Here is a 26,330-nt window from a genome sequence, read left to right as displayed (position 1 = left end):
AGAGAAGAATCCAGAAAGCATGGAGTTGGCTTGGGTATGCGTTCCCCTTCCACATCCAGTTACCTCTGCTTCTCTATTGTGGCTCGCTACTCTGCCAATTAAAAAATAATGGGATATATCAAGGGGTACTGTCTAGGGGACAGGATCACACTTAATGTCGTCCTCTTGCCCGGTGCTCTAAAAGCCATCATTACACTCTCACAAGAACAGACTAAGCCAAACCCTCTTTATACTTGCCCCACAATATCCTTCCTTTTCCACCGTTTCCATTCCCATGGAAGGAGATGATGGCTGGAAGCAGCATAATCCAATAAAAATGCAAACCGGAAATAAAGGAAACAGAAATAGCCACTGGGTGATTCTTTAGAGGTAGTGTTGGAGCTCATCCCATCTCCCTGCTCTGTGGACGCTCACTAACCAAGCGCCTTTGCTCTGCTTGATTTCTTTATTGGCAACGTGTATTGTTTTTGGAAGATCCCACTTCCCAAGCACTGTGACTTCTGTCCTTCCCTGCACATAGTTGTCATCCAAAATACACAACAGCTTTAAAGGTCCACTTTACAGTGGCAACAGTTATGGCATTTTCACACTGTGTGACATTCTGTAAAAGCTGTTATTCTGAGAACAGATAGCTGGTCTTAACGCACAAGAACTCAGAGGTGTTTCAGACACCAATTTTACTTCTTTCTGTTTCACACTGTATATGCCATAACAGTTACAAAACATACATGTGAACAGCATGTGGTAGATCAGTATCTGTGTTTCCTAAACGTCATTGAAAGAATTCTTAAGGATGGGATAGGAGCTAGGGAAAAACATATTCCTTCCCACTGAAAAGTAAGAAACAGAAATACAGAGAGAGAAATAAACTTGACAATAGTCATGTAAACGTAAAGTGGGAAAATTTCAAGGAAACAGCACTTCTCTTTAAGCTTGCCATTGTTTGTGAACAGATTGCTGGAATTAATTTTTGGCCTGCAGATTATTCACAAGCAATCATTCTAGCCCACATTGAAACTGAAGCTTCTAATTGTATTTTTACTGGACAAAAGCGTCATATGACATAGCATGCCTTCCAAGTGCCCTGATCAAAGTGAACTCTGAAAATGAAGTCTTCATTTTTAAAACAAAAGCATATTTCATTGTAAATCTGTTTACAAATGTGATTAGATTTTTCAGTAGTGTCCTGAAGCCACAGCATGTTTATCAAATTTCTGTGCAGCACATTCATTCTTAGCATAGTAATGAAGAAGCAACCTGAAAGCAGGAATAAACAAATCATAGGCACCTATACAATTGGAATGATCATATACAGACAGTGAACACTACAGAAAAAAAACTACTGACAGACACAGATTTAGAAATTAGATTCTTCAGTCAGCCTTACAGATTAATGATAAAACTAACTTTCTTTTCAGTCCTTAGAGCGGCAAGGTTTTCATCAGGCGCCTTGCCGTATATACTCTACTTAATTGGTTGCTCAAAACTTTTGTGGGTTACAGTAAGCATTGCTTGTAGCGTGTGAACCTCCCAGGTAGCAAACAGTGATCACAGTCAATACCGACTCCACTATAAGCATTACAGATGCTTGAGGTATGCAATACAGGTGTCCATTCATGGACCATGAACCAAGCAAATAGTAGTGGCAGATGCCCTCTGATGGTTTATCACTACGATATGGAATTAACACATCCTACACTCTGACGTATGCTTCAAGTAGACAAACTGGTGAGTCCCTTTATAAAAAGTCATTCCATAGGTATGTATACAGACATGACGCTACTTATTGACACAACAAAGTGATTAAAGCGATGTTCCTACTGATTTTAATTATATGCATATATAGGCTTGTATAATGAACCTAGCTAGTTTTCTGTCCATCTCCTTTCAGTTTTTAGATATGTAACTGTGCAAGAAAGGATTTTTCTGTTCTGCTTCAACGTCTGCTCTGATGAAACCGCTACACAGTTAATCAAAGTGTTTTATTGTAAACAAAACCAGCAACTTAAGCTGTGTTTAAAAATTACTTTAACAGTGCTCAAAAGACAAACGGCCTTTTCCACAGCTCAGAAATGCTTTTGACTAGAGGAGATGGTTTCAAAGCCAGAGACTTGAACCGGTTACTGAATAGGAACAGGCTGAATCCTAGTTAGGGAAAAAGAAACTTGGTCACATTACCTACAGAATTTACAAGTGAAAAAAAACTGTCACTGGGAAGCTAAAAGCAGAGGCCTTCAGACAGAGCTAGCATAAAGGCTGGGCACTATGTTCACCAGAGCAATCTTGCTGTCAGTGCTGCTTTGTTTAACAATAGAGATAATAAAAGTCCTTTGGTACCACTTAATTCAAAGTTGACATATTAACCTATTCACAGCGCTGTGGGCTTGATGCAATTTCTATGGAAGTCCACAGGAGTTTGTCTATTGAGACTAGTTCTAGTTACACCAGGTCACACATTGACATCATCATTTGTGTTTTGGTCAGAGATGGATTTACTGCAGGCATCAGGGAAGGCTGCAGCTCTCTATAATTGCCTAGTGCAGATCATATGCTTCACGGTAGCAACTGTGTTGCTGTACAGCCCAAACCTCACCATCCATATCGTCTCCGTCCCACCTTATCCTGCCAAGACTTGTCCACAAGCTGAACTTTATACAGAGTCGAATCATATGCATATGAATTGCTGCACAGCACATGACATACGGACAAGTCTTTGCAGGTTCCAGGCTCAAACTAAACTAAGCCTGGCGAAAATTTTACTCAGCATTGGCAGGGTTACCGTACAAGAGTGTCATAATTTCAGTGAAGGATTGTAGGCAATTCTGCAATAACATTGAAGATGCCCTGCATGCCTATGGGGTAGGGGGAATAGACATGATGTAAAAAACAATTAAAATGCACATTTTCTTTGGTGGATTTCAGCAATTCACCACGTTTCTGTGTTTTGCTGTGCTGTCCCAGTCCATGCGTGCAACGGAGACGCCCTAGAATGCAGGACTTTGTGTGCCAGCCAGCGAGGGGGCAAGCAGAATGCTTTGTAAAACTGCAAAGAAAAAGGACTCCACCCTCTATAGGAAAAAATGTATTAAAACAACTGGGTTCTTGTTCTTGCTTGATGGATGTTCTTCGAACGGCCATCCAAAAAATTCTTCACAAATATCAGAGGAATAGCACTCATTTTGCCCCTACGTGCATTTAGCCTGACAACAACTCATTACAATTATTACAAGCCAAATTAAGAACAGTAGCTTCAGTACACATCCTCATACAGGCAAGGTCTACAGGATGCAGTTGGCTTACTATGGCAATACTCAAAGGCTACCCATGCTGCTGCTAATTTAGCTTATAGCTACTGAATTGTAACACTGCCATTTGTAATGTGTTAGTTAAGGGTTTGTCAGCATTTCCATCGTAAACCTTTCATTTCGGGGATTTATTGCTTGGCTATAAAGATCTGCTCTAGTTGGAAGTTTGGCATGAAAGATCACATACAGCAGCATATTTCTCTCACCCCAAACAATCACTCTCAACATTAGAAAAGTTATACAAACATATCACTAATTGAGGGTTACAGTCTCCTTTAGATTTTGGCCCTTGCAGCTAAAAATGGCAAAATCCTGACAACTACAGCCTAATGTGAGCTCAGTCACGAGGGGCATGCTGGGAAACAAAACAGCGTGACGTTGCGGTATAAAAATCTGCTACAATGCACATTTTCTAGCCCATGGAAAAAGCATTGGTAGCACTGCTTATAATTACAGACGTGTTTTCAATGGAACCTTTTTACACGATTTTATACCCTTGGCATCAATATTTTGCTGGGGTGTAAACAGACATCTTTGCCACTAATTTAGCTGCACCTATTTTTTACGCGCTTGTTTCTTCGCACCTCTTCTCCCTGCCTTTTTGCTTTATTTTTCCCCCCTCCAGCGTTCCCGTAACAAAACATATATTTAAAGCGTTGCTGTAGGAAGGCCTATCTTTTCTTTTCCTTAGGGGCTTTTTTAAAGTAGGGTTCTTAAGTATAGAAGGGGGCGCGTGTGCTGCTGTCCGTCTAACACACTCCAGCGTACAACCGACGTCCTGATCGCTGTCCACCCCTCCGGGTGACGCTGCTACCTGTCGCATTGGAAGTACCTTCTGCTTGCTGGCTGCGATGGTCTTCACTCGGAAAAGCACCGTAAGCCCACCGGGGCCAAGCTGCCCGTCGTGGCTCCGACAGCACAGTCACCACCTCAGACTCAATGCATTTCAGGCTTGGGATAAACTCGCAACATCTGCTCTGCCTGCAAGGATGGGGGGGGGGGGGGAAAAAGGAAATGGTTAATATTATATAACGTGTCTAAGAGTTGCAGTCATAAGTCAGAACGCCATTGTGCTAGGCACAATTGTATAATGCACTTGGCATTGTATAAACACAAAGCTAAGAGGTTCCTTTCCGAGGGTGCTTTACAATCTAAAACCAACAGAGGCAAAACGGAGCCCGCCTGCATTCGCTTTCCGTTGCGCTTTCCCGCCGCGGCCTCGCTCGTTTTCATCGTCGCGCCTCTCAGCTAGCCCGCGCCAAGAGGGACGGCAGCACGGACCTGCCCGCCGTGGCAGGCTGCCCCGTCCGCGGAGCGGGCCGGCGCGGCCATCGCGCCCGTCCGCGCCAGGGTCCCCCGCGGGACGCGCGGACCCGGCCCAGCTCAGCTGCCCGACGGCGTCCGCCGGGGAGGAGAAACGCAGCTGGCGCCGGCCGAAGACGGCCCCCCCCCCCAACCCCGGCCTTCGGCAGCTCGGCCCCGCGGCCGCCAAGGCGCGAAGGCGGGCTCGGCCGTCGCGGCCCCAGCGATGCTTCCGGCCCAGCGAGGCGGAGGCGCGCTCCTCGTGCCCAACACCCGGCCGCCGGCGCTCGCGCCGCCGCGTCTGTCCCCGCTGGGCCCAGAGGCGCTGAAGTCGCCCGTCTCCAGTCAGCAGAGACGGCGGGCGAGCGGGCGACGGCAACTCGCCCTTCCCGCCCGCGGGGCCGCAGGAGGCCGACAGCCCCAACACCGCCTGCTTCGGGGTACTCTCGTCCTGAGTGTCAAGCCCCCAGGCCCGTGGGGCGTTTCTGTCACGCGAACGCCGCCTTCCCCCCGCCCCCCTGTACCAAAACGACCCCCCCGGCCGCCCCCTCCTCACCGCGCCGGCAAACGGGGCCGCGCTCTTTATTTATTAATTTAGGGGAGGGGAAAAGGCGAACCGCCCCGCGGAGCAGCGGGCACCGGAGAGCTCAGGCTCCGCGCACTGCCCGGAATTTGAAAAAAAAAAAACAAAAAACAACCAGCTAAACAGCAGCCGCGGCGCTACTTCCGCGCCCCCCGCGCGGGGGGCGGTGCCGCCGCGGCCGGGCGCAGGCTCCGCGCCCGCGCAGCGGCCCCTGCAGGAAGCGGCGGGGCGCGCGGACTACAAGTCCCAGGAGGCCGCGCGGCGCCCGTCGGGAGCGCGCCTGCGCACTGAGCTCCCCGATCCAAGTTTGGAGCTTTTAGCTGCCAGCCCTGGCCCATCATGTAGGTGCAGCAGAGCCTTCCCTACCATTGCAAGCAGGGGGGGAGGAAAACCCCCCACTTTGCAAGCTGCCCTGCAAAGTGTGCAATTGCACGGCCCCCCGCTGCAAGGAGACCTGCTGCAGCAAGTCAGGAAAACTCCAGTTGCATGAAGATTGAGCGCTTGCAGTTTGCATCTTTGTTGCAAAACTAGCTCCAGAAGAGAGGCAAGGCAAAGTCTTTTGTGCTCCCCTCCCCCATCAAAGCAAAGGGGAAAATGTCTCAGTCGAGAGGTAAGGCTCCTACTTCTGTTCGTTGCAAATATGCAAAAAGTCGTGCATGCATTTTTAAGTGCATGCATGCATTTTTCGGGATGCAATTGCATTTTGAAGTTTGAGGCTTTCAATGGCTCTCAGTTGCATTTCCTGTTTAGTATGTGCCTTTTTGCAGACACACACACTCACACACACAGTTCCTGTAAGGCAGGGCTTGCAGTTCAGCTGTGCATTGACGTTATTTGAATTCTTCTGCGGGGATTACTGAGCCCTTTTTGCCTTTTGCACAGTCAGGACAGATAAAGGGTGTTGAAGAGCAGATGCATTCGCTACTGTATATATGCATGCAAAATAGGCAGAATGCACGCGAATTGCAGATAATTTCAAGTGCAAAATTAAATGAAACTTTTAAAGAAGTCTATGGAGGAGATGAAAGGTGAAACTTGAGTGGAGTTACCAGGAATTAAATATATACCTATGTTTCCATGGGAAAGTATTGTTCTTATGCCAGGACTGAGATCATTTTCCACCGATTTCTCCCCCCTTAATATTTGGTAACTTTTGGTCAGAGGCAGCAGTGTGGTTTGTAACACCAAATCGCTAAGAGCATGCAGAGGACTGCTTTATTTAGCATTTAGGAGCAGGGGCTCAGCGCTCCGGATGGAGCGGGAGGGGGATATTTGGGTAGGGGACAACAGTGATTTTTACCAGCACCGTGGGGAAAGCGTGATCTTGCTTTTTAAGTTTATGATTATTCAGAAATTGCTTTGCCCTGTGTCCTGCAACATGGGGGGGGGGGCGCTGGAGGATTTAATGTTACAAAAATGCTGTGGGAATGCAATAGCCCCTGCAAGACCAGGCTGTGATGTCTAAGGAGTTGCTCTAGCCATTCATTGTGAAAACAGATTCACACATCTCAGTGCCTGGCCACACAGATGCAGCTTTTTGAGCTTTCTAAACATTTTGATTTCATATTGCAGCTGCTTTTTCTTGCATTTTGCAGCCATCATATTGGGGAACAGGGGGTTGAAAGACATTACATGGCCCAGGTGGGAGAGCATTCTCCATGCCAGGACTTAAGACCTGTATGAAGTCAGTGGCCTTCCACTATGTCTTGCTGGGGGGGGACATGGGAAAGGAGGTGTTTTGGAGAGCTCTTGCCACACAGTTTCCCTTTGCAAAAAAAAGTAAAGTTATTGTATAATTTATTCCTAATTTGGGTTTGCTGCAGTCCTCTTTTCCAGCCAAGTAGAGAATTGTAAAAGTTTCCAAGAAAAAGAGCCAAGGAAGTTTGATAATGCAAAACTGAACAAAAATGATACCCACAGCACATTTGCAGGACACTTGCTTGGGGCTCTCGTGCACCCAGGAGGGTCCCTGCATGCCCTGGCAGGACAGGGCTGTGCTGAGGAAGGAGGTGCTTCTTAAGGAGCCCCCAAAAGTCTTGGAGGTGGGAGACACTGGTCAAGTGGAGCTGGGAAAAAAAAGGAGATCTGCACTGGGGTCACCAGGGAAGGGGAGCAGCCCTGCATGCCTGGTTTAGCATACACCCTGCAGTTCCCAGCACTGGTCTCATCTCATTTTCAGTACCAGGAAAATGAGAAAATGCAAGTAGCCAACCCACAAAATCTCCATGAATGGCATCATTCTTGAATCCTTTTTCCATCCATCTCAAGCTCTGCAATTTGAGTGCCTGAAGCTTGAATTCCTTGCATAGATAACTTTCTCAAGTTCAGCTGTTGAGGCTGAGGTTTTTCTTGGGAAGGGGTTGCAGCTCTCAGGTCTGCACTAAAAGCATCATTCTTCAGGATGAGTTAAGCAGGGTATAATCTGCCTCTTCAGAATCAGCTTGCTTGTACTGCATGGGAGGTCACTCTTCAGGTAAAAAACACTAGAAATTTAGCTGCCAAGCTGTGCAGCCTATTCTCCCTATTTTGAGTTGTTGCCAAAGTTGTTATGAGAAGTTGGCAGAGACCTTTCTAATGCTCCTTGTTAGGGGTACAGTAGATGGGTCATTCTTTAGTAAGACATACTCCATGCAATGAAGTCATCCTAGCTAAGGGCACAAGATCACTCCTCAGACACTGTTTGAAGGAGCTATTGCCAACACAGCCTTAGAAAACTTTACCTGAGGTTGTGATGCAACAGTTTCACTCTTGTTCTTTCCATAGCAGAAAATAGCAGATGCTCACAGCATCTCTCGCAATACCCAGCTGCATTATCAGTGCTCTGCAGAGAGACTTCCTAAGACTGTGGTGAACACAATACAGACCAAGGCAGAAAGACTACTGCCAGCACAAACCCCTATATTCCAGGGCTTTCTCATTTCTACTTTCATTCCCCTTTAAGTTGCAAAATGGTGTTTAGGTGGACAGAGCAGCGTATGGAAGATACAACTCCCCCAAGCACAGATCATGCACGCACTCCATTCCTTACCTCTGGAGTTAAGTTCACTCCAGACAAGTGTGAATTGGTTTTGATAGTAGTTCAGAAGAAATTGAATTGTTGCCCAAATATGGAACATTTGGCTGTCATGACTAATAGGCTATTTTTCTGGAAGAGGAAAAATGCAGAGGTCCATATTAATTACAAGCTAAACACAGTTTGAAGCTATAAATCTGAACTCTTGTGACAGCAGATACATTCAAAAGTCTTCCGAATTCATTGTAATGGATGAATTATTCACTTAAGCCTGCATCAGAAAAAACTGCAAATATGCAAATTTCTCAATTGAAATTGCAAAAAGGAAGGGGATAAGTTCCCATTAGAGCACTAATTCATAAACAGTTCATTGAAGTGAGGTACATTTAACTACTAAGTATTGCTATTCATTGATCTCATTCCTAACTCTTGCACCTGGTTGTTTCAAATATGATTTTTTTTGCTCTCTAGGCTCAAAAGGGATACTGAAATTATGAGAAACATGTCCCACGTGATGTTGGCTGAACATGTACCCTATGGACTTTGATCAAAGGCACTGCACCTATTCAAAATACTACCTTTTAAAGTACTCTTTTCCCCAGCTAGAAGCATCAATGGAACAGATGTAAAACCTAAAGGGTAACTTAAAAAAAGCATCCAGAGTAGATGGCAGGTTTTCACTAGTATAAAATTAACCTTCAGCATTGTGAAGATCCCCTTTGGTTGTGCAATGTGCAGTTTGCCTAGTCAGCAGCACCTCTGAGCTTCTTGCCATTAACACCCTCCCCTTACAGTATCCCTTGGCAGGGAGAGGGTCTGCAAAAGCAGGGTGCACAAAGACATGCCACAGTCAGCAAGGTGCCAGTCTAGCAAGGCCTGGGCTAGCAGGAACCACCAATTGCAATTCAAATTTGATTTTTTTTTTTAAAAAGAGAACTTAAATTCTCTTCTACCTTGCTGCCCATACCATGGGCTGCAGTTGCGATGGAGCATGTCTATGCATGCTTTGATCCAGAGGAGGGTCTTGAGGTCCTGCAATGAGCAGCAGCCTGGGTGGCTGCAGGGGGTAGTACTTCAGGTTGCAAGAAGCCAGAGCACATTTGCAGGGTGCCCTGTCCCTGCAGCTGCCTGGCACCTACTGCACAGGTGCTCATGGGGACAGCAGCTCCCCAGTGCTGAGCAGACTGCTCAGCAGCCCCAAGGACACATTTACAAGCATGTAAAACTTGAACTGTAGAAGTAATTGTAGCAATAAAAGCAGCAAGTTGCAGAGGAAAAAGAGTAGACTCCTCTCCACTCAAATAAGTGGAGATCTCCCACCACACTAGTGCTGCTCATTTGTTACTTTTAGCCACCAAAAACCTGAACTTCCTCTGGGGCAAGTTTCCCCCCATGCCATACACAGGCTAAGGTGAAGTGAGTGATATTCAATTAAAACCACAGGAACAATTTAAAGATGAGACATTTGATTCTTCCGAGAGCATTGGCATTAATGGAATACAATTACTTTGAAAGTCACATGGGTCATTTGCCAATTCTACATGTACTGTGGCTACAAAAAATAACCAGGATGACTAAAACTAGTTTTCTCCAGTATGTGCATTCAGTGTCAGTTTCTCTTGCTGAAAAGAGCCACGGGACATTTAAAACCATCTCATCTAACACAAGGTCCTCTCCTTTAAGGTGTTCAAGAATTACATGATAGCACTAGAAGGAAAATGAAGAACATTGGATCTTTCATAGCACAGGAGCAGGAACTCCCTTGCAGGTCTCCTCTGCAAAAGTGCTTTCAGGACCACAGTATTGTTATTCCATTCACAGCTATTTCCTAACCCTCTTCCCCAGGTTACATGCCTGCACCCTGCAGACTTGCATTGTCTGCCCTGAACCCTCCCATCCCACAGCAGCTGTTTGCTTCAGCTTCAAAACCCAAGGAGAAGCTCAACATCTCTACTCCTGGTTCCTAAAAACGTTACCATGCACACAGCACACTGTGATGGTAGTGCAGGCAACTGGTCCAGGCAATGGTAGCACTTTGATGGCAGCAGATAAGAAAAAAATAATTCTGACCACCTAAAGTAAAGGCAGTGGGCTAGAAGTAGAGCATGCAGATGTCACTGCTGTCACTCCTTTTGGGGACAGTCAATACATTGGAAGAGTTTGGCAGTATATCCATACAGCTACTAGGCTTGCTGAAGCAGCATCATTATGTAATAGGTTGAATCAGTCTTGGGTGGCTGGATAAGTTGCAGGACTGTTCCTCAAATTTTAGACATGGCCAGAGCTATAATTAAAAAGTTTCATTACCTGTAGAGTTACTTAGCTCCCTTCCTTAGGGCCTGTCTGGGAATAGTTTAAGAGATTAGCATTATCTGCTTTAGTGCTAACACTGCTCTAGCTGATCTAGGACCCTGGACTTGTGCCACATTAGATATTATGTTCTGCGGTGAGAGCACTGGTGAAGGCCATTCAGTAGACTGGCCATATTTACTCTATGCAAAAAAGTTTTTTGCTTTTGTCTTCCAAATCCACATTTTCTATGTTGAAAAGTGCAAATAGAAAAGCATCTCTTCCACATGGTAGTTCTGGCTCAGTAAAGAGCTGTTTGGAAGAGGAAAGGCAGGACTCTTGCTTGTAGTTTTTTGCCTCAAAGTCAAAATTAAAGCTATCCTTCTCCTTTTACACTAGAAACTCCGAACACTGAGTTGACATTTCAGAATTCATCCCATCATTAAAGTCTCTAGGGTGCTAAAGTCCTTCTGAGTCAGCTTTACTTTGGAGGTGTTGCAAACAGATGTTCAACATCCTTCAGCAGAGCTCCAGGAAGCCACTTGCATATCTCCAACTTGTGGTGCCAGCCAAGCTCTGGCTGAAAAAAAAATCACTCCGGAGTTGCACCTAGTATTAAGTAAGGACCCAAGTTAGTATGAACATGGGGAAGAGAGCATCAGATGGGCAGTTTGGGTAGGAGCTGCTTGGGCTTCCTTCCCCAGGGTCAACTGCGGGCATCACTTAACAGGCTGCTGAAAAAGAGCAGTTCTGCATGCAACAAAGCCCAGGAAGCATACAAACAGCCAGAGGCCTTTACAGCTCAGAGACAGTTCTATATTTATAAGGAAGATTTCAGAGAAAGATGCCATTTTTCCTGTCAGAGCAGGAAAACTTGACTGACCTGAGCTGATCTAGTTTCTTGCTGTTTGGTTAGCCTACTTAGCTTACAATTTTGTAATCACAGCTAGATTTTTTTCCTCCCAGCCTACTCCAAGCAGATCAAAAAATCATTAGAAGCAGCTGAAGTCCAAGAAGCATCCATTCTTCCTGCACTCAGATGAGAATAAAACAGTAAAAGTTGCAGATGAGATGCCAAAGATAAAGCAGCAACAGAAAATAAGTGCAGGAGTCAACACTTCACTGGCTGCTGTAAGAGGCCTTTTGCAAAGGCTGAGTAAGCACAAGGCTTCATAGCTGCTTTTGAAAGAGAATCTTTTCCTAAACAAAAAGATGTAATTGCACTCCATGAAACAATGCTTATCAGCACCAAATGGCCTCAGAGCATCATGTGCCTGTTCTGTGAAAGTCCCAAGCAACATGTTTTTGTACTTATTTTCATAATTTAAGTGGGATCTGATCATGAAATTGCTCATTCATGTACTTTCAGCAGGCCATAGCTCAGTTATTCATTGGTTTGACACTCCAGCAACAAGTGACATTATGAAAATACAGCTTCATTCTGTGTTGTTATTCCTCATGTTTGTTGCTTCTCCAGTAGTTTAAGGTCAGATAATGAGATTTTAAGTTACTTTCTATAACAATTCTAAAGTAATAGAATCCCCATCTGGGTAAAACAAACCTCAGAACAACAAAAGTAACTGAAGAAAAATGGAGAGCATTTGTTTTAAAGGGTAGCCCAGAATTGATTACTAACCCCTTTTTCTTAGACTTGCTCCATTATATCCTTTCTCATCAACTCTCAACATGCTACAGCTCATTTCTTAACAAGCAACATGCTAAGGAACCCCAGTAACAGCCTGCTGGACCTGCATGCCCACACCAGTATCCACACAGAGGTGATAAAACCCTCCAAAAAGGGCACACAGATGAGGTGGTCTTTTCGGCACAAGCTGCACAGCGGTCTGTACAGCATCTAGCACCGCCCTCCACACAGACTCCTTCATCCTGGGGCACTTTCCCCATGTTGTCCACTGGAGCAATTTGAGGCAGTCTCCAGCCTTAATTTCAACACAGCTCACTCTTCCTAGTGCTACTTTAATTGCCTGCAATTAGGGTGTCCAGTGCCACAAAATACTGAGAAATAAAGCCAAGTTTGGCTTTATAAGGTCTGGATTTTCTCTTTTAAACAGCTGATACAGCCTTTTAGAAAAATGAAGCATCAGACTGTTATTGCAGCATTTATGCATGCTGCTGCCCTAGGTTTAAAAGCACACAGATGTTTGACATTTACTGTCATTTTATTCAAGAAGCTGAAACACCTGTAGGATCCAAGAACAGCTGTCCCCCTTCTTTTGGTTAGATGCATCAACAGGAGAAGGCAGTGACTATGTGCTATCATTAAAATGCCAAAAGCTAAGCACAGCTACCTTTTGGGCAGAATTGTTGGAGCACTGTCCCAAAACACCCCTCCAGGAGCACAAGCCACAACAGTGCCCTGGGCAGTCCTGGCTGGGTCCCCAAAGGGGCAGTGGGGCTCCCAGGCCAGGATCCAGCCAGCCAGGACTCCTGGTGGTGTTAGTGATGTGCAGGCAGATACCTAAGCTTGATCTCCAAACCCCAGGCAGATTTTGAAGCCAACAACAGGATGAAAAAACCACAATAGTTTTCATCACAAGCTTGAACCCCACTGAAGCTTTGGTGGGGGGGAAGATGTGACCTTAACCCTCAATACCTTCTTGCAGGTTTGCTTCATTTAAGAGAAGGATGCCGATGTCAAAGCTCATTCCCAAGTAGACCTCAGTATTTTACTAATTAAATGTTTTTAAAAACCACAAGATTGACTTTCACTGCATGCCCACAGATTTTTCTCTTATTTAAGCAGCATAGGGTTGACAGAGTAGCCTATTAAGGGAAAAGAAAGGCAATACAGTAGATACTGTTTTTTCAACCTGTTCCAAAGCATTTTCAGCTATTTTAAGCTATAAGAGATAGAAACCATAATCCCCTGTTAACTGCTACCAGGAGACACCAACCTGGAGATGAGAGCTAGGATCAAATAAAGCAGAGAGTCAGATCAGGTAATTAACACACCTAAAACCAACATTTAGTCAGACACCTCCACAAGAAGCCACAATAGCCATTGTGCATACAGGTACTTAGGTAACCTATTCTATGTGGTATAGGGTTGTCCCCCTAGAGGCACCCTCTGCAAAAAATAAAGGCAATTAACAGACTGACTTCCTTACCTTTCCCAAGGACACCAGTAATGCACTTATTAATAAAACTTGGAACATGTCTACTGAGGACTTGAATTACTGCCAGAGAATCAGTTGTACAAATTAACTAAAAGACCAGACTGGTGCACTGCATAAAAGGACATCGCAGAACAGCCCACTGATAGAGCAGCATCCAAACTGAAGGGAGAGCCCAAAATAGTCCCTGGCAGCTAGGGGGAGTGACACAGACACAGCAGCCAGAGATTATTAGTAGTAAATTGCTCTCTGAAGATAAGCAAGACTGAATTCACAGCAGGCACCTTTTGGCAGAGCAGGACCTTCAGGCTTGCATCTCTCCAGGTCCTCACAGGGGAGGCATGCCACCCAGAGCTCAGGGATCTGTCCTTGCTTGTACCCATCTGAGCAAGGCAAAATAGCAAGCTTTTTTCCATGTGGCATGACTACAGTTTCATTCATGTCATTAAGCAGCTTCCTTTATAGCTGAGCATGTGATTTTTTTTCCCTCAAAAACATTTGGTACTTCCCCCACAAGAAACCAGAAGCTTTATGTCTGATAAGAGGCTGGAACAGCTTCCTGCAATAGGAGAGCAGTCCTCCTCTCACTCTTCCTGCGCACACCTCAAAACAACACCAGCATTTGCAGCATTAAAACACACTTACTTTACCTTGTCAGACATTGACTTGGGGCCCATCCTGCAAGAACATCTCCCCAGGCCAGCACCTCCTGCAGAGGAGGATCTTCTTACTGAGGACCGTGCTTTATAAAGGCACTGCTGCAGCTGAAATGCAAGGAGCAATCTGGACGATGGAATCAGAGCAGATTCAGAGCAGCTGCAGCCCCTAAGTCCCTCATTTGGAGGGAGTGGGACCTGAAAATTTGGTTTTCTTTCCCCTTAAAAGCTGAACGTGACTTTTTCCCCCCCATATTCTGATCTTGAAAGTACTTATGTGTGTGCTGAGCTTGGAGCATGCAAGTTTTTCTGTGGAGTCAGTGGGACTGAATGTGCCTGGAGTTGAGCACACACATAAGAATTTACAAGGCTGGGGATATATTTTGTCCTGGTTGCTAAGTAGAATGGACATTATGGGTCTGTGTAGATGATTTATACTACCCTGCTTTCTCTTGCTTTCCTTTTTTCCCCCATTTCTGCTTATCTAGTCCTGCAACCTAGAAAAAAATATCATTTTCGAGGGCATATATGTTTATAGCTGAAACTACAGTCTTGAATCTTGTGCAGGGACTTCTATAGAGGCTTTGATAGAAAGGCTTATGAAGGGAGTTTTGTATTTACAGCTCCTGATTTAGAAGGCTGGGTGGAGGGATGTAACCTTCCAACGGGGTGTGATCCACGCGGATGTACGCGGATAGAAAAAACCTGCTCTGTTGTGTCAGGGGCCCTTTATCAGGACGAGAGGGGAGAAGCCTTGCTGTCTTCCATCATGCTGCTACGCTGCGATGTGCTTCTTCAGCGTGTCCCCCAAATTGAAATAAAACTGCATGGTGAGAACTGGGGAAAAGCCTCACTTCCCACGCTGTTCGCTTGATTTTTTTTAATGTGATGCAAGCACATGTACGTAGCTTGGCCTGGGCGTCCAGCCCCGGGTGCTGCCCTTGCCGCTCGTGCTGAGCGAGGTGCTGGGCGTTGCTGATGTAGGACCTCCCCGGGTCTTTGCTTGGCCGCGTTGCCAGCAGAGGGAGCGTGAGTTAGCTCCTGCCATCTACGCTGTCCAGACTTATCAAATACCAGCTCTAATAATTTTGCTACAAAAATAAGCAAATAAGCTCATAACTAAAAAAAGGGCGAGAGAGGGCTGTTTAATGGGGTGGCACAAAGGCAGATTGTGCAAAGTCTTGACTGTCATGAAAACTTAATCACGATACTGGGGTTAACTTTAAAAAAAATTCCCTATGACAAAATTTGAAGCAAGGAAACAGATATTCTTCCGTCTTCATGCTGCGGGTGTTACGGTGTTGTGCTAATGTGAGAGAACCTCAAAGCGAGACTGCCAACCAGGTTCCTAATCGACATACCTGTTTGGCCCGAGCTGCGAGTGAAAGACAGAGCATGAGCAGCATAACGCTGGGACCAGAATTAGGTCTTGATTTTAAATGCTTCTGAGTGTTATTTGCACCACAGAAGGGGTCCTAAAATTATCTTAAATTTAACACTTTTACTTGAAACAAACAGTTACCAACTGCCAAACAGAATTGCGTAGCTTGGGAAATGAACAGCAGCATTTCAGTCTAGAGGTGGCTTTGGCACTATTTAAACCTTGTGAACCCAGAGATAATGTTTTCCCATGAGGAGCAGGAGGACAGTGCCAGGTTAAGCCGTGTAGTTTAACGTAGCACTTCTGTTCACGAGAAAACTTCTGCACAGGGCGAAGATACTCGCTAAAGAAATGGCTTGTGACACATTTCTCTATTTCCATGAAAATCTTCATGTGGAAGTAAAAACTATCGATGCTCTAAATACAACTCTCACAGTAACAAAATTAAATGGCCAATTGTCTGTCTATGGTGTTTGGAACATAAATTGCTCATTTTTTTCCTAAGATGGCTTTACTCATGAGCATAAAATTAAAAACCGAGGTTTTATATGCAGTGCATCAGCACTAGACGATGGTTTGATAACAGCACAGTGTAAGCGCCCAGCATTTACAATACGCTGAAGAAGTTAAATCTGTTCTTGGTAAAATGAGACTCCTGTGGCTGCCTGGAGTACATGGTAACAGAAATAAAACCGTAGATCGGATTACCAGGTGATACCATTTAGGTTTTGTTATATCTCACTGAGCGGGCGATGACACCAAGACAGAAATGCCTCGGAAAAGGAGGGATGCCTGTTCAGCGGGGACAGAGATCTCTGTAGAAAGATACAAGCGTGTTATTGCTTTGGGAGCAGTGGTTGGGAACTGAAGGGCAATAAACGTATACGCTTTTTGTTGGGGTAGTCCCTTTTGGTTGGACATAGCTTAGAAATGGGCCTCAGACCTGCAGACATCTAGGCGGGGTAGCCAGACTACAGACGCTTGCTGTAAAGACTTAAGCTGACAGTCCAGGAGAGCCCTTAAGAGCATGTTCCTGCTCAGGCTGGCGCTGAAGCACAGCCTCAGCGGGCACGCGTCCTCGCGTTAAGCACGTGCTTAAATGTGAGCGTCGTCAAGGCGTAAGAACTTCCCTCGCCAGAGCCCCGCGCCTGAATCAGGCTTCGGAGCCTGCAGCACAGCTCCGACCAGCCAGCGCCTAGAAACGTCACCTTCGTTTTCCAAAGCAATTTGCGTTTCCCGATGCTGGCAGTACACCTGACCGTGCCGAGAGGCCCTCGGCTTGGAAATCTCCATCAGTTCTCCTGGCGCGCCAGCGGTCACGGGAGGAGGCCCTCGGCTTGGAAACCTCCGTCGGCTCTCCCGGCGCGCCGGCGGTCGCTCCTCCGTCGGGGGAGACTTGTCGCCTTTCCGGCTTCCAGGAAAGCCTGGCAGATAACCAAAGGCAATCTGTTTTATTTGGGGGGAAACGAACCTCTGCGGCGGGGTCCTCGTTCAAACGGTGGTGCCACTTTAGAACCGCCGTGCACCGAGCCGTCAGGGAAAAAGCCCAACTGCGCCGAACACATTCAAAAGCTGAAAACCAAAATTGAAACTTGAATGAAACCTTGAGCAAAAAGATATGCATGGGCCGTCTCGCAGGGAGGAGATGATTGTGGCCTATCTAAAGCCAGGTTTAAGAAAGTTGTTTTCCGAGGCTTTGCAGAGCAAGGTTGAAAGGACTTGGATGTTTTGTTACTTTGTGGCAAGTTTTTCAAGGAGCAGCCAGTTAGGAAAATGAAGAAATGCCTTTTAGCTGGGCTGGGGGCTTGCAAAATTAGGGCAAATCCAAGCTCCCTCCGTGGCTGGGGCAGAAAGGACAGCCGATTTTATGCTGTGTATAAAGAGGCAAGCTGCAGTCTGCTAAATATTCACGTAGGCAGGCAGAGCCCCATAGTTGCACGTGGTCACCCGTTGCGGTATTTTGAGATGAAATCTCCATGGATAGGAGGAAATGAAACAAATAAGTGGAGTAATGAGAGTAATTTACAGCTTGCGGGTGAACCTGGAGCATCCTTCCTCCCCCGCTCAGTGTGAGAGCTTCAGCCCCCGACCAAAGGGGCCAAAGCGGTGCGGAAATAGGCTGGCCACCAGCAGAGCCTGCCCGTCCTTTTTGGTGGCTTTTTCGGGTGCTTTAGCTGCAGTGGGGGGCAGAGCACATGCCAGCCCCTGCGCCGAGGTGCGGAGAGGCAGCGCAGGGCACGAGAAACTTGGTCAGGGCTTGGCTGAGGGCTTGCAGGAGCTGAGCGGCTAATAGTTGTAGGGCTGAGTGTGTTCCTCTCCCTTTATTGCTTTATTTTATGCAAGGAGCAGAAAGCCCAGATTGGTCTTGCTTTGTGGAGATTATAATCTGCCCAGAGGAGAGGCTCTGCTGCAAGTGAGGCTGGAGATGGCCTCCATCCATCAGATGGAGGGCAGAAGATGAAAGTCGGGTGTCGCGAGGCCCAGCCTTCAGGCAATGTGCGTTAGCGCTCGTCTGTTGACTTATTTATTATTTGCAGGCTTTGAGTAAGTCATCCAGCATCCATGTGTCTTTGCATGGCTCGATCCATCAAAGTTTGCAAAGCGCTTTCCCCTTCCGCCGTGCAGAGGTCTGCTTCCGTTGCCTGGAGGAGCAGGAGATGATGAGCTCCGTGAGGGCGTGCGTCCTCCATGCAGCGGGTCGCGGCCACCTCTACTGGCATCTGGGAGCCCGTGGCAGGTGCTCTTTGACAAAGAAGAAATACAAACGGAGGTAGTGGCGAGGAAAGCAGCCGCGGCCTCCCAGTCCTGGGGCACAAAAGCCCTGTTGTTCCCAGAGTGAATTCCAAGGGCCTTTCTCCAGGTCCAATTCCAGCAAACTCCCACTGGATGCAGACAACCAAGGTTTTGAAAACAAAGCAGCAACTAAACCAAAAGTCCGTCATAACCCCCCCCCCCCCGAGGGCCAGGAGGCTCTTGACAAACAGCTTCTCCAGCCTGGGATTCCTGTGGATTTCCTAATTTGAGATAAGCAGCAAAGAAAACAGTCCCTGGGACGGGAAGGCAGCGAAGCCAGCGGACCTCGGCAGAAGGAAAACACAGGCTTGATTTATGGTTTACTGGTGATTTGAGAGAGTGACTCCCCCTGCTGCTCGTATCGCTCGATTTTTATTAGTGTTATTTCTAGCGGTAACTGGGGCAGTGGGAGAGGTCACGAGGGCTTGCAGACAGGCCTTGCACCTCCGCGGGATCTCCTGCCGCTGCCGTAGCTTTTCCAGAACATTTCCACTGGGCAATGTTGCACCATGGGCTGAACGTCACAGCCGCGTGTCCGGTGCTCCTTACTCGAACGCGGGTGGTTTGTCCCCGTTCTTTGGGTCCTTCGGCCAGGCGGCGTTGCGTGAGCTGTGGGTCGCACCGCGTCTTGCTCAGAAGAAGCAGTATGTCCTTTTTGTTTGCCAGCCAAGGGCCAAGGTCCCGCCTAGGGTAGCTGCCCCGATGGCCAGTTTGCAGCGGAGGTGGCTTTGGCACTCGCTGCCTCGGCTGGGCAACAGCAGATGATGACCTGGGCCTGGATGCACTGGGGATGACGTGGAGGGAGCAGAAGGGTTGAAGTCATTTTTCTGGTGGCATAATGAGGGCAGCTTGGGCCCGGTACAGAGCGCTGGACGGAGAGAGGCACACACGTGCACAAACAAGGGTTAGGTAACTTGCCCGCAGCCCCGGATGGGGTCACTGGAGCTGCAGCTAGAGCCTGCGCATCCTGATGGCAGGTCCCGTCTGCCCTCCGTCTCCTTCCCTCCTTATCCCATGGGTTACATAGTAGAGCGTGTCGCTCACGGAGCATCTCCGCAGCTGGAGTGAATTGTCGGAGAACCACAGATTCCCATTTCCCACCGGCCCAGGAGATGCCTAAACCAAGGGGGAAGCTGGCGATCTCTTGGAGATGCATGATGCAGCAGGGCTCCTGCTGGTGGCCGGTGCCTGTGCATAACTGCTGGGTACCCGATGAGACCCCTGCACGATGTGCTGGAGTCCGGCTCTGCTGCACCCAGAGCGCCTTCTCTCCTGGGAAACATTGCCACCTTTTGCACAGAGATGCCAGCTGTATGTAAGGAGTCCTGCCCTTTCCGCCAGGCCGTTGAAGTTCTCATGGGTTGATACACGTACCAGAGATTGGTTCAGCCAAAGTGTTGTAACAGGATTTTTAATATTAAAGGTTCTTGTGCCCTATCCTGACATCTGTAGGTAGGCAAAACCCTGATTTCTGCCATCTCCCAGTGTTTGTTGTCACCTGCCTGTTTCCTCCGAACCGTTAGCGTTAGGAGGGAGCCTGTGGCAAGCAGGATTGCTTTATTTCGTGGCTGCGGTTCCACGTTATTCACCTGCTGGTGGTAGCACGGTGCGATGCTGGTGTGGCAGGAGCGTGGTGGGGAGGAAGGGTGGGCAGTCCTTGTGCTTCTGCCCCGCAACCGTAAACTACTTCTGAGCGTGCCTGATGTCAGTGAGATGTTACATGAGCAGTCAAGAGTACGGCACTCGTAGAAAAAGCTATGCAGCTCCCCAGTTTATACCAGTACAGAAGTGGCAGATAGGGGATGCAAAGTCCCTTTGTACATGGCAGCTGAGAATTGGGGAGGGGCCATGGTCTTGGACAGTGACTGGCTATTTTTTTGATGGTCTGCGAGTGTGAAAAGAGATGCTGAAGGCCCCTTTTCCTATCATGACAGCAAGCAAACGCTGGAGGGAGGTGCAGGGAACAGGTAGGGGCAGAGCCAAGCTGGGAAGTGTGGTCCAGGGTCCCCAGCCATGGAGAGGCTGAGCAAGTGTTGGAGCCCATAAAACAGCTCAGCAAGGTTGCAGCAGCGTCTGTGGGGCACAAAAGGTAGTCCTGAACCATCATACCCCGTGCCCTGCAGCCGGCTCGTATCATCCCCTTCATCAGATGGTTAACCTTCATCTTAAAACTGGTGTTGGGGGTTTGCTGCCCCGCAAAGCTTGTTGGAAGGTTGTTTTAGCAGGTGATTGTTCCGGTAGTGACTGGCTTCCAGCGAGCTCCTAGGGATTACAGGAGGTAAAAAGCTGTCTTAGCCCCGTACCCCCACTTCCCGCAGCCCCTGCAATCCTGAGGTCGGTGTGCGTTGGATCTCCTGCCTAATCTCTTACCAAAGCGCCTCTTCCGTTTCACGCTCAGAAAGTCTTAACTCTTCTAAAATTTAGAGGTGCTGTCGTATCAGAGTGACAGACAGACTCATAACTGAAATGTGCAGACAGATAAGAAGAAATTGCATCCCTCTGGTTTCTTTGTCGTGACATGAACAAGCCGACACAGTAGACTGCAGCCCTTTCGCAGAATGTGTTGAGAGAAAAATGAGCAAGGTGAGAGAGATCAGACCGGATCAGGAAATTAGCCTGAAAACAGAATTACTGAAATACAGAGCTTATTGAAAGGCAAGCACGTAGGTTCTGGTATTTGCACAGTTTGGTGACATTTCTGTGTGTTTCTGGCCGGTAGGGTACAGGGATTAGTGTGCTGGAGTCCTTCTGGCAGAGCTTTCTGCTCCGAGCGGGGGCCTGAGTTGTTTGAGCGTTTTCTGCTCGCCCTGCTCAAAGCTTCGCCCAGCGTCTCCCGTAGGAGGCCAGGCCTGAGGCAGGCGCGGAGCACTGACCTTGTGCGTTTACCTTGCAGCAAAACTTAACATCTTTGTCTTCGTTGTGTTTGTGCCGCAGCGGAGCTGACGTGCATCAGCCACCGCGAGGTGAAAGCGCAGCTCTTCCTGGCAGCAGAGACAGGCCCTGAGACACAAATAACCCCGGCTTAATCAGCGCGGACGTTGCACAACCTTCCCCGCGCGGTTCATTCAGTGCGCCTCAGTCGCTCCTTGCAAAACCTCGGCTATTTTGGTTCGGGGCCTCTCCTGCGCTGGGTTTATTACAGGTTGCAGGACTGAGTCATCGGAGCGAGCGCTGCGAGGACGAAACCCGGGGGCTCCGCTCGTGCTCCGGCGCTGCTGCCTCTGGGGGCCGCAGCAGCAGATTTCGTCATTCCCAGCAGCGCAACGCGGGTGCTGACGGTCTCAGCAAGAGCTCGGGACCTGTCGTACGCAGCGAGAGCTGCTCCCGGGCCCGGGCATGCCGCGCTCGGACCTTCCGGAGCGCTGGGAGTTAGCAGGAGCCACGGCATCGCTGGCTCCCGTGGCCGTCGGCTCGGGGTCTACCTGCGGCGCGGGCTTCCAGACGTTGGTTTTCCGCGTGTCGGTGCAGGGTTTTCCTCTCGCCCGAGTTGCGCTGCCCAGACTGACTTTGCAAGAAGAAAGTAACCGCCTCTGGGCTTTGGCTCCGAGGTCATCTGCTCTTTGCCAAACCCAGTTTGGTCATATTTGGGGTGATGCGTCGGCTGCGTTTAAGTCACTGGGAGATTTGCCACTTCCCTCCTTAGGAGCCGGTCTTCGGCTCAGTGCAGCGTGCCTCAGCGCCAGCCAGCTCCGGAGAGGAGCGGGAGAGGAAGAGGACCAGGAAAAGTGACTCAAGCGCTCTGTTTAGCCCAGTGGCATTTGGTGTTAAATAAGTTGTGTTTTTTTCTTTTTTTGTTTTTTGTTGAGAAGAGCCAGAGGAAGAGTGGAAGTAGTAGCGAGTCAGAGGAAACGCAGGCTGTCCCGTGGATATGTCTGAGCCTGGCCCGGGGTTTCGGCCATATCCTGATTCCGGTGCACGTTGGCAAGGTCCACGACACTCATAAACGCGCTCTTGCCTTTCCTGCTTCCCGTCCCGAAATACGCTTTCTGGGGAGGGGAAAAAAAAAAAAAAAAAAGGAAGGAAATAACGCTTCGGTTCTCGAGAGGGAGGACGACGCGAGTCTCGGCGCGGGGGGCCGGCCGGCGGGCGCAGGCCAGCAGCTCCGCGGCGGCAGCGCACGACGAAGAAGCGCCGCGGTCGGGAGCCACCTCGCAGCACGGCCGGCTCCGCTCCTTCCTCGGGAGCAGCCCCGCTACGAGTTGTTAAGGAAACACACGTCCAGCTTGCCGTTTCCAAGGAGTTATTGCAAACGAGCGCCAGTAAAGGCACAGATAAACGAGGTGCAAGAAGCGGCCTCCGCGGTGCGTGCAGCCGAGGTACCGCGTTCCTCGCCAGGGTGTCTCCGTTTGCCTCCGACCGGTCCGGTTTTTCCCTGCAGCGAGGGCGAAGCAGCTGGGTGGTGGCACTTGGCCACCCTTATTTATTGACGGGGATGAGGAGAGAGCAGCTTAATGATGTTTCAAGGAGACAAATACAGCAAGACATTCACTTCGTCTCTTCCCTTGGCCTTTAGTTGAAACTTCAGGAGCTTTTAAGAATCTCTCGCGTCTGAATTCCTTTACCGTGGCTTAATGAGGGGCTGGAAAACAGATTTTTCGGCCCGCTTCCCTGCCGCTTACTGCTTACGTTAACACCTAGCTTTTGTTTCTTTCCAGAAACTGTGGCTTGGCTTAAGGTGTGCGTTTACAAAACGGCGCGGTGGGAGCAGCTCAGATCTCGCTCCGTCCTGCCCACGGCGCCCCGCTCTCCCCGTTCAATGATGTTGCTTCACCCGGTGCCTTTGAAGCGTCAGTGAGCGGGTTATCGAAATACATGATCCCAATAGTCCCAGCCGGGGAGGATGAGCGGTGGGAGAAGAAGGCCTCCCCTTTGGCCACCCCACCTGCTCCACCACACCCCTGTGGCTGCCACCAGCCCACCGGGTACTTCTGTATCACCTACAGATCTGTCCCAAAGACATTTGAAACCAACGGGCATGGTCTGATCACCTGTTTTGACTGCCCATCTAGCATAATTCAATGGATTTGATCCAGGCAAAGGAAGGAAGTGGCGACAAAGTGGGGTCAGATGCCTGCAGGCCTGCCATGAGGAGCTGCGTGAGGGCAGGTGGGCTGTTGTGGGGAGGTAGCAACCTTGGAAGATAAATCTGTGCTACTACAACCGCCAGAAGTCACTAGTTCATGAATTTGTGCCCGTTTGCATTTGTTCTTCTTGGCCGAGGGCTTGACTAAAGTTTCAGCTGGACTAGAACCAGCTTGTGAAGAGTCGGGGTACCGTCCCAGGAGCGTGGCTGCTCCCTCAGCCCTGCAGCCTGTTAACTTAAAACACACATTGTTGTCTGTATGCATTTTCCTCTTTAGGCACAGCGCTTTGGCAGGGAGCGTGAGGCGCCTCTGCTCAGTGACTGCTGTTTAGTCTGGAGGTGGTGTGTGCTTGCCTGCGGGGATGCAAGGAACGTGCCATGCCACTGTGCTCTTCGGGCTTGGCTGGGGCCTCCTTGGCGGCAGCGTTCCTTGGTGGAGAGACATGGGCAGAATTCAGCGCTTTTCACCTCGATAATTGATGAGTGGCTGATGAGTTGCTGGAGCACGATGGCTGAGGACGGTGCGAGACAGTCCAAGTCAGTCACCTGCCAGTGCAGCCGCTCATGTGTCTCGAGATGGTCTTGTAGTAGCCGAGACCATCACTCGTGTGTTAACCTTTAGTAATTTGCAAGCATAAATAATACACCTGTGAGATATCTTTAATTGTTTTTAAATTAAAAATTTTAAGTTAAAAATTTTGGGCGTTTTAGCCTCTTTGGTCATCTTGTGTGAAAGTGATGTTGAACATGCGGTTGCTGTGTCTCCTGCAGCAAGTCCCCAAACTGCAGCAGAGAGCCTGCTCTGTGCGTGGTCCAGGCGTGTTAATGCGTGAAGTTCTCAGCGGCTGGGTGTTTCCACTCCTGGCCTACAAGGCTTGAACTTCTCTGTGACAGCACTGAACCTATCACTGCTAAGATTCAGGCAGGAATTGGGCTCCAGGAACGAGATGCCCTTTGTGTTCAAAGACCAAGTTTTGCAGGAGCAGCTATCTCCTGCGGGGCATTTCTAGGGCATCCGGGACAAAAAAACTTCAGTCCGATTGGCGAAAGGGCAGATCATTGGACTTTCAATAACTTTCAAGAAAGGCAGACAAAAAGTAGTTAGGAAAGCCAGGAATAGTAATAAGCCACTTTTAGAAAAAGTGGGAAAAAGAGGCATTTCTCTCCTGTGAAATTTTACCAGTAACTCATATGGTAAAGAGTATTGTTTGAGAGAAAGTGTTGCTACATGACTATTGAACATGGCTTTAATAATAAATTGTGGTGAAGACAGAACCGGTTAATATCCTTTGAAGGAAATGGGAGCTTTTTGTGGCAAGAAACCATTTATTTTGGATTATATAAAAAGTTTTTGACTGCAGTGAAAAGTGTGGAGACTGGAGAATGGGATTGTTCTCCAGAAGTAAAAGCTTATTTGCTGTTATAGCATATGTGGGTAGTGAATTCCTCTGTCTTCCCTTTCTTTATTATTCTCTGTTACGTTTCCTACAGTTTTTTCAGTGAAACTTTGAAGTTTCCTCTGTTAATACTGATATTTAGCATTGGTCTAATTGAAATGGGCTAGCGACATTAATCTCCATGTACAATCTGTCAGTGGCAGTGGAAAGAGGTTAATAAGCCTATTGCAAGCTGTAGTTTTCTCTCTTCCCTCAGGAATTGGGTTTAAGACCTTCACAAGGAAGTGTTTAATGTGTTTTTGCTAAGTCAGTTTTTCTTTCTCCTATTACAATTCTGCCTTTAGAGCTCATTTTATTCAGCATTGACTTCCCTGGACTGGTGTAGTAAATGCCCGTTTTTGGGGCACATAATGCGTGTAGCTGCCGCACAGAAAATTGCAGTGATATTGTAACTAACACCTCGGATTAGTACCGTCCTCCTCATTGCACTTTTCTATTAAGCACTGAGCTTTTTTAAAGGTGGCATCTTCTCTAGCTCCACTCAGTTCAGTACTTGCTGTGGGCAATTGCTTTGCTAAGCGAGGGTAGATTTAAGCTTGTTTTTAAAGTCAAGGACACCCTGAATGTTTTACTGAATCAGAACTTAGTTCTGAAGCTGTTTCTCTGCCTTGCTCAAAGCCATTCTCTTTTTCCTCAATTATCCTGAAAACCTGGCTTTTGGAGTCGAGTGTTTATGAAAGTCCCTGTGCGGGAAATTGTAGCGACAAGCTCTAAAATGAGCTGTAGCTCGTGGGCTCGGAGACCAGAAGGCCACCAGTGGTTGTTTATGCCAGAAACACATGTTTTTTGGATGCCTGGAAGCAGGTGTGTGATCACATCTGCGGATTAGCCAGGACTGCGAGCCTTGTGCGGAAGGAGGCACGTTTCGGCTTCGTTCTTTGTACGACGGCACCCGTGGGCTTGCTTTCTTGCAAACAAGGAGTTGCAGTGAACCCCTCAAACTACTGATGCTCCAGGTCTGGTGGGTTTGTGCGTTGTGGTAGGTGTATTTTGGTGTCCACGAAGCCTGAATGCCACTTGGAGCTTTAGCACAACTCGTACGTGGATGCCTGGTGTCCGGCGTGGGCCGTTTTTGTGCTTCAGCCTTTCTCTGAGTTGTGGGACGTCTTTCTTTAGTCATCTGTTTTTATGTGATCTGCTCTCTCTCTGTTTCTCCGCCAGCTTTGGTTGAAATTGGCCAGTGGATCTAAAGTTATTGTGAGGAACCCAGGCTGACAAATGCGCCCACATGGTGATTTTCTTCAGCAAACAAAGCTAAAAATAATAACGATTCATAAAAATATGAAGAAATATACTGTTTTTCTCGTGAATGGAGTAGGCAACATCAAATTTAG

At 48.0% G+C, this 26,330-nt stretch overlaps 1 protein-coding gene across 3 annotated transcripts in view; it reads left to right on the top strand.

The window, feature by feature from the left end:
• Positions 1–5,484: 5,484 nt before the first annotated feature.
• Positions 5,485–26,330, top strand: part of MAP2K6 (mitogen-activated protein kinase kinase 6) — a 61,233-nt gene continuing 40,387 nt past the window's right edge. For 2 of the 3 annotated variants that reach the window (XM_068913465.1, XM_068913464.1), the window contains exon 1: positions 5,500–5,800. In XM_068913465.1, coding sequence (XP_068769566.1) covers positions 5,785–5,800 — 16 coding nt within the window. In that variant the 5' untranslated portion in view covers positions 5,500–5,784. Of the gene's footprint in view, positions 5,801–26,330 lie in introns of all 3 variants that reach the window. The other variant, XM_068913463.1, reaches the window with a different exon arrangement.

Source organism: Struthio camelus, chromosome 19 (assembly GCF_040807025.1).
Source record: "Struthio camelus isolate bStrCam1 chromosome 19, bStrCam1.hap1, whole genome shotgun sequence".
NCBI lineage: Eukaryota > Metazoa > Chordata > Aves > Struthioniformes > Struthionidae > Struthio > Struthio camelus.
This window is presented reverse-complemented; position numbering and strand designations above follow the sequence as displayed.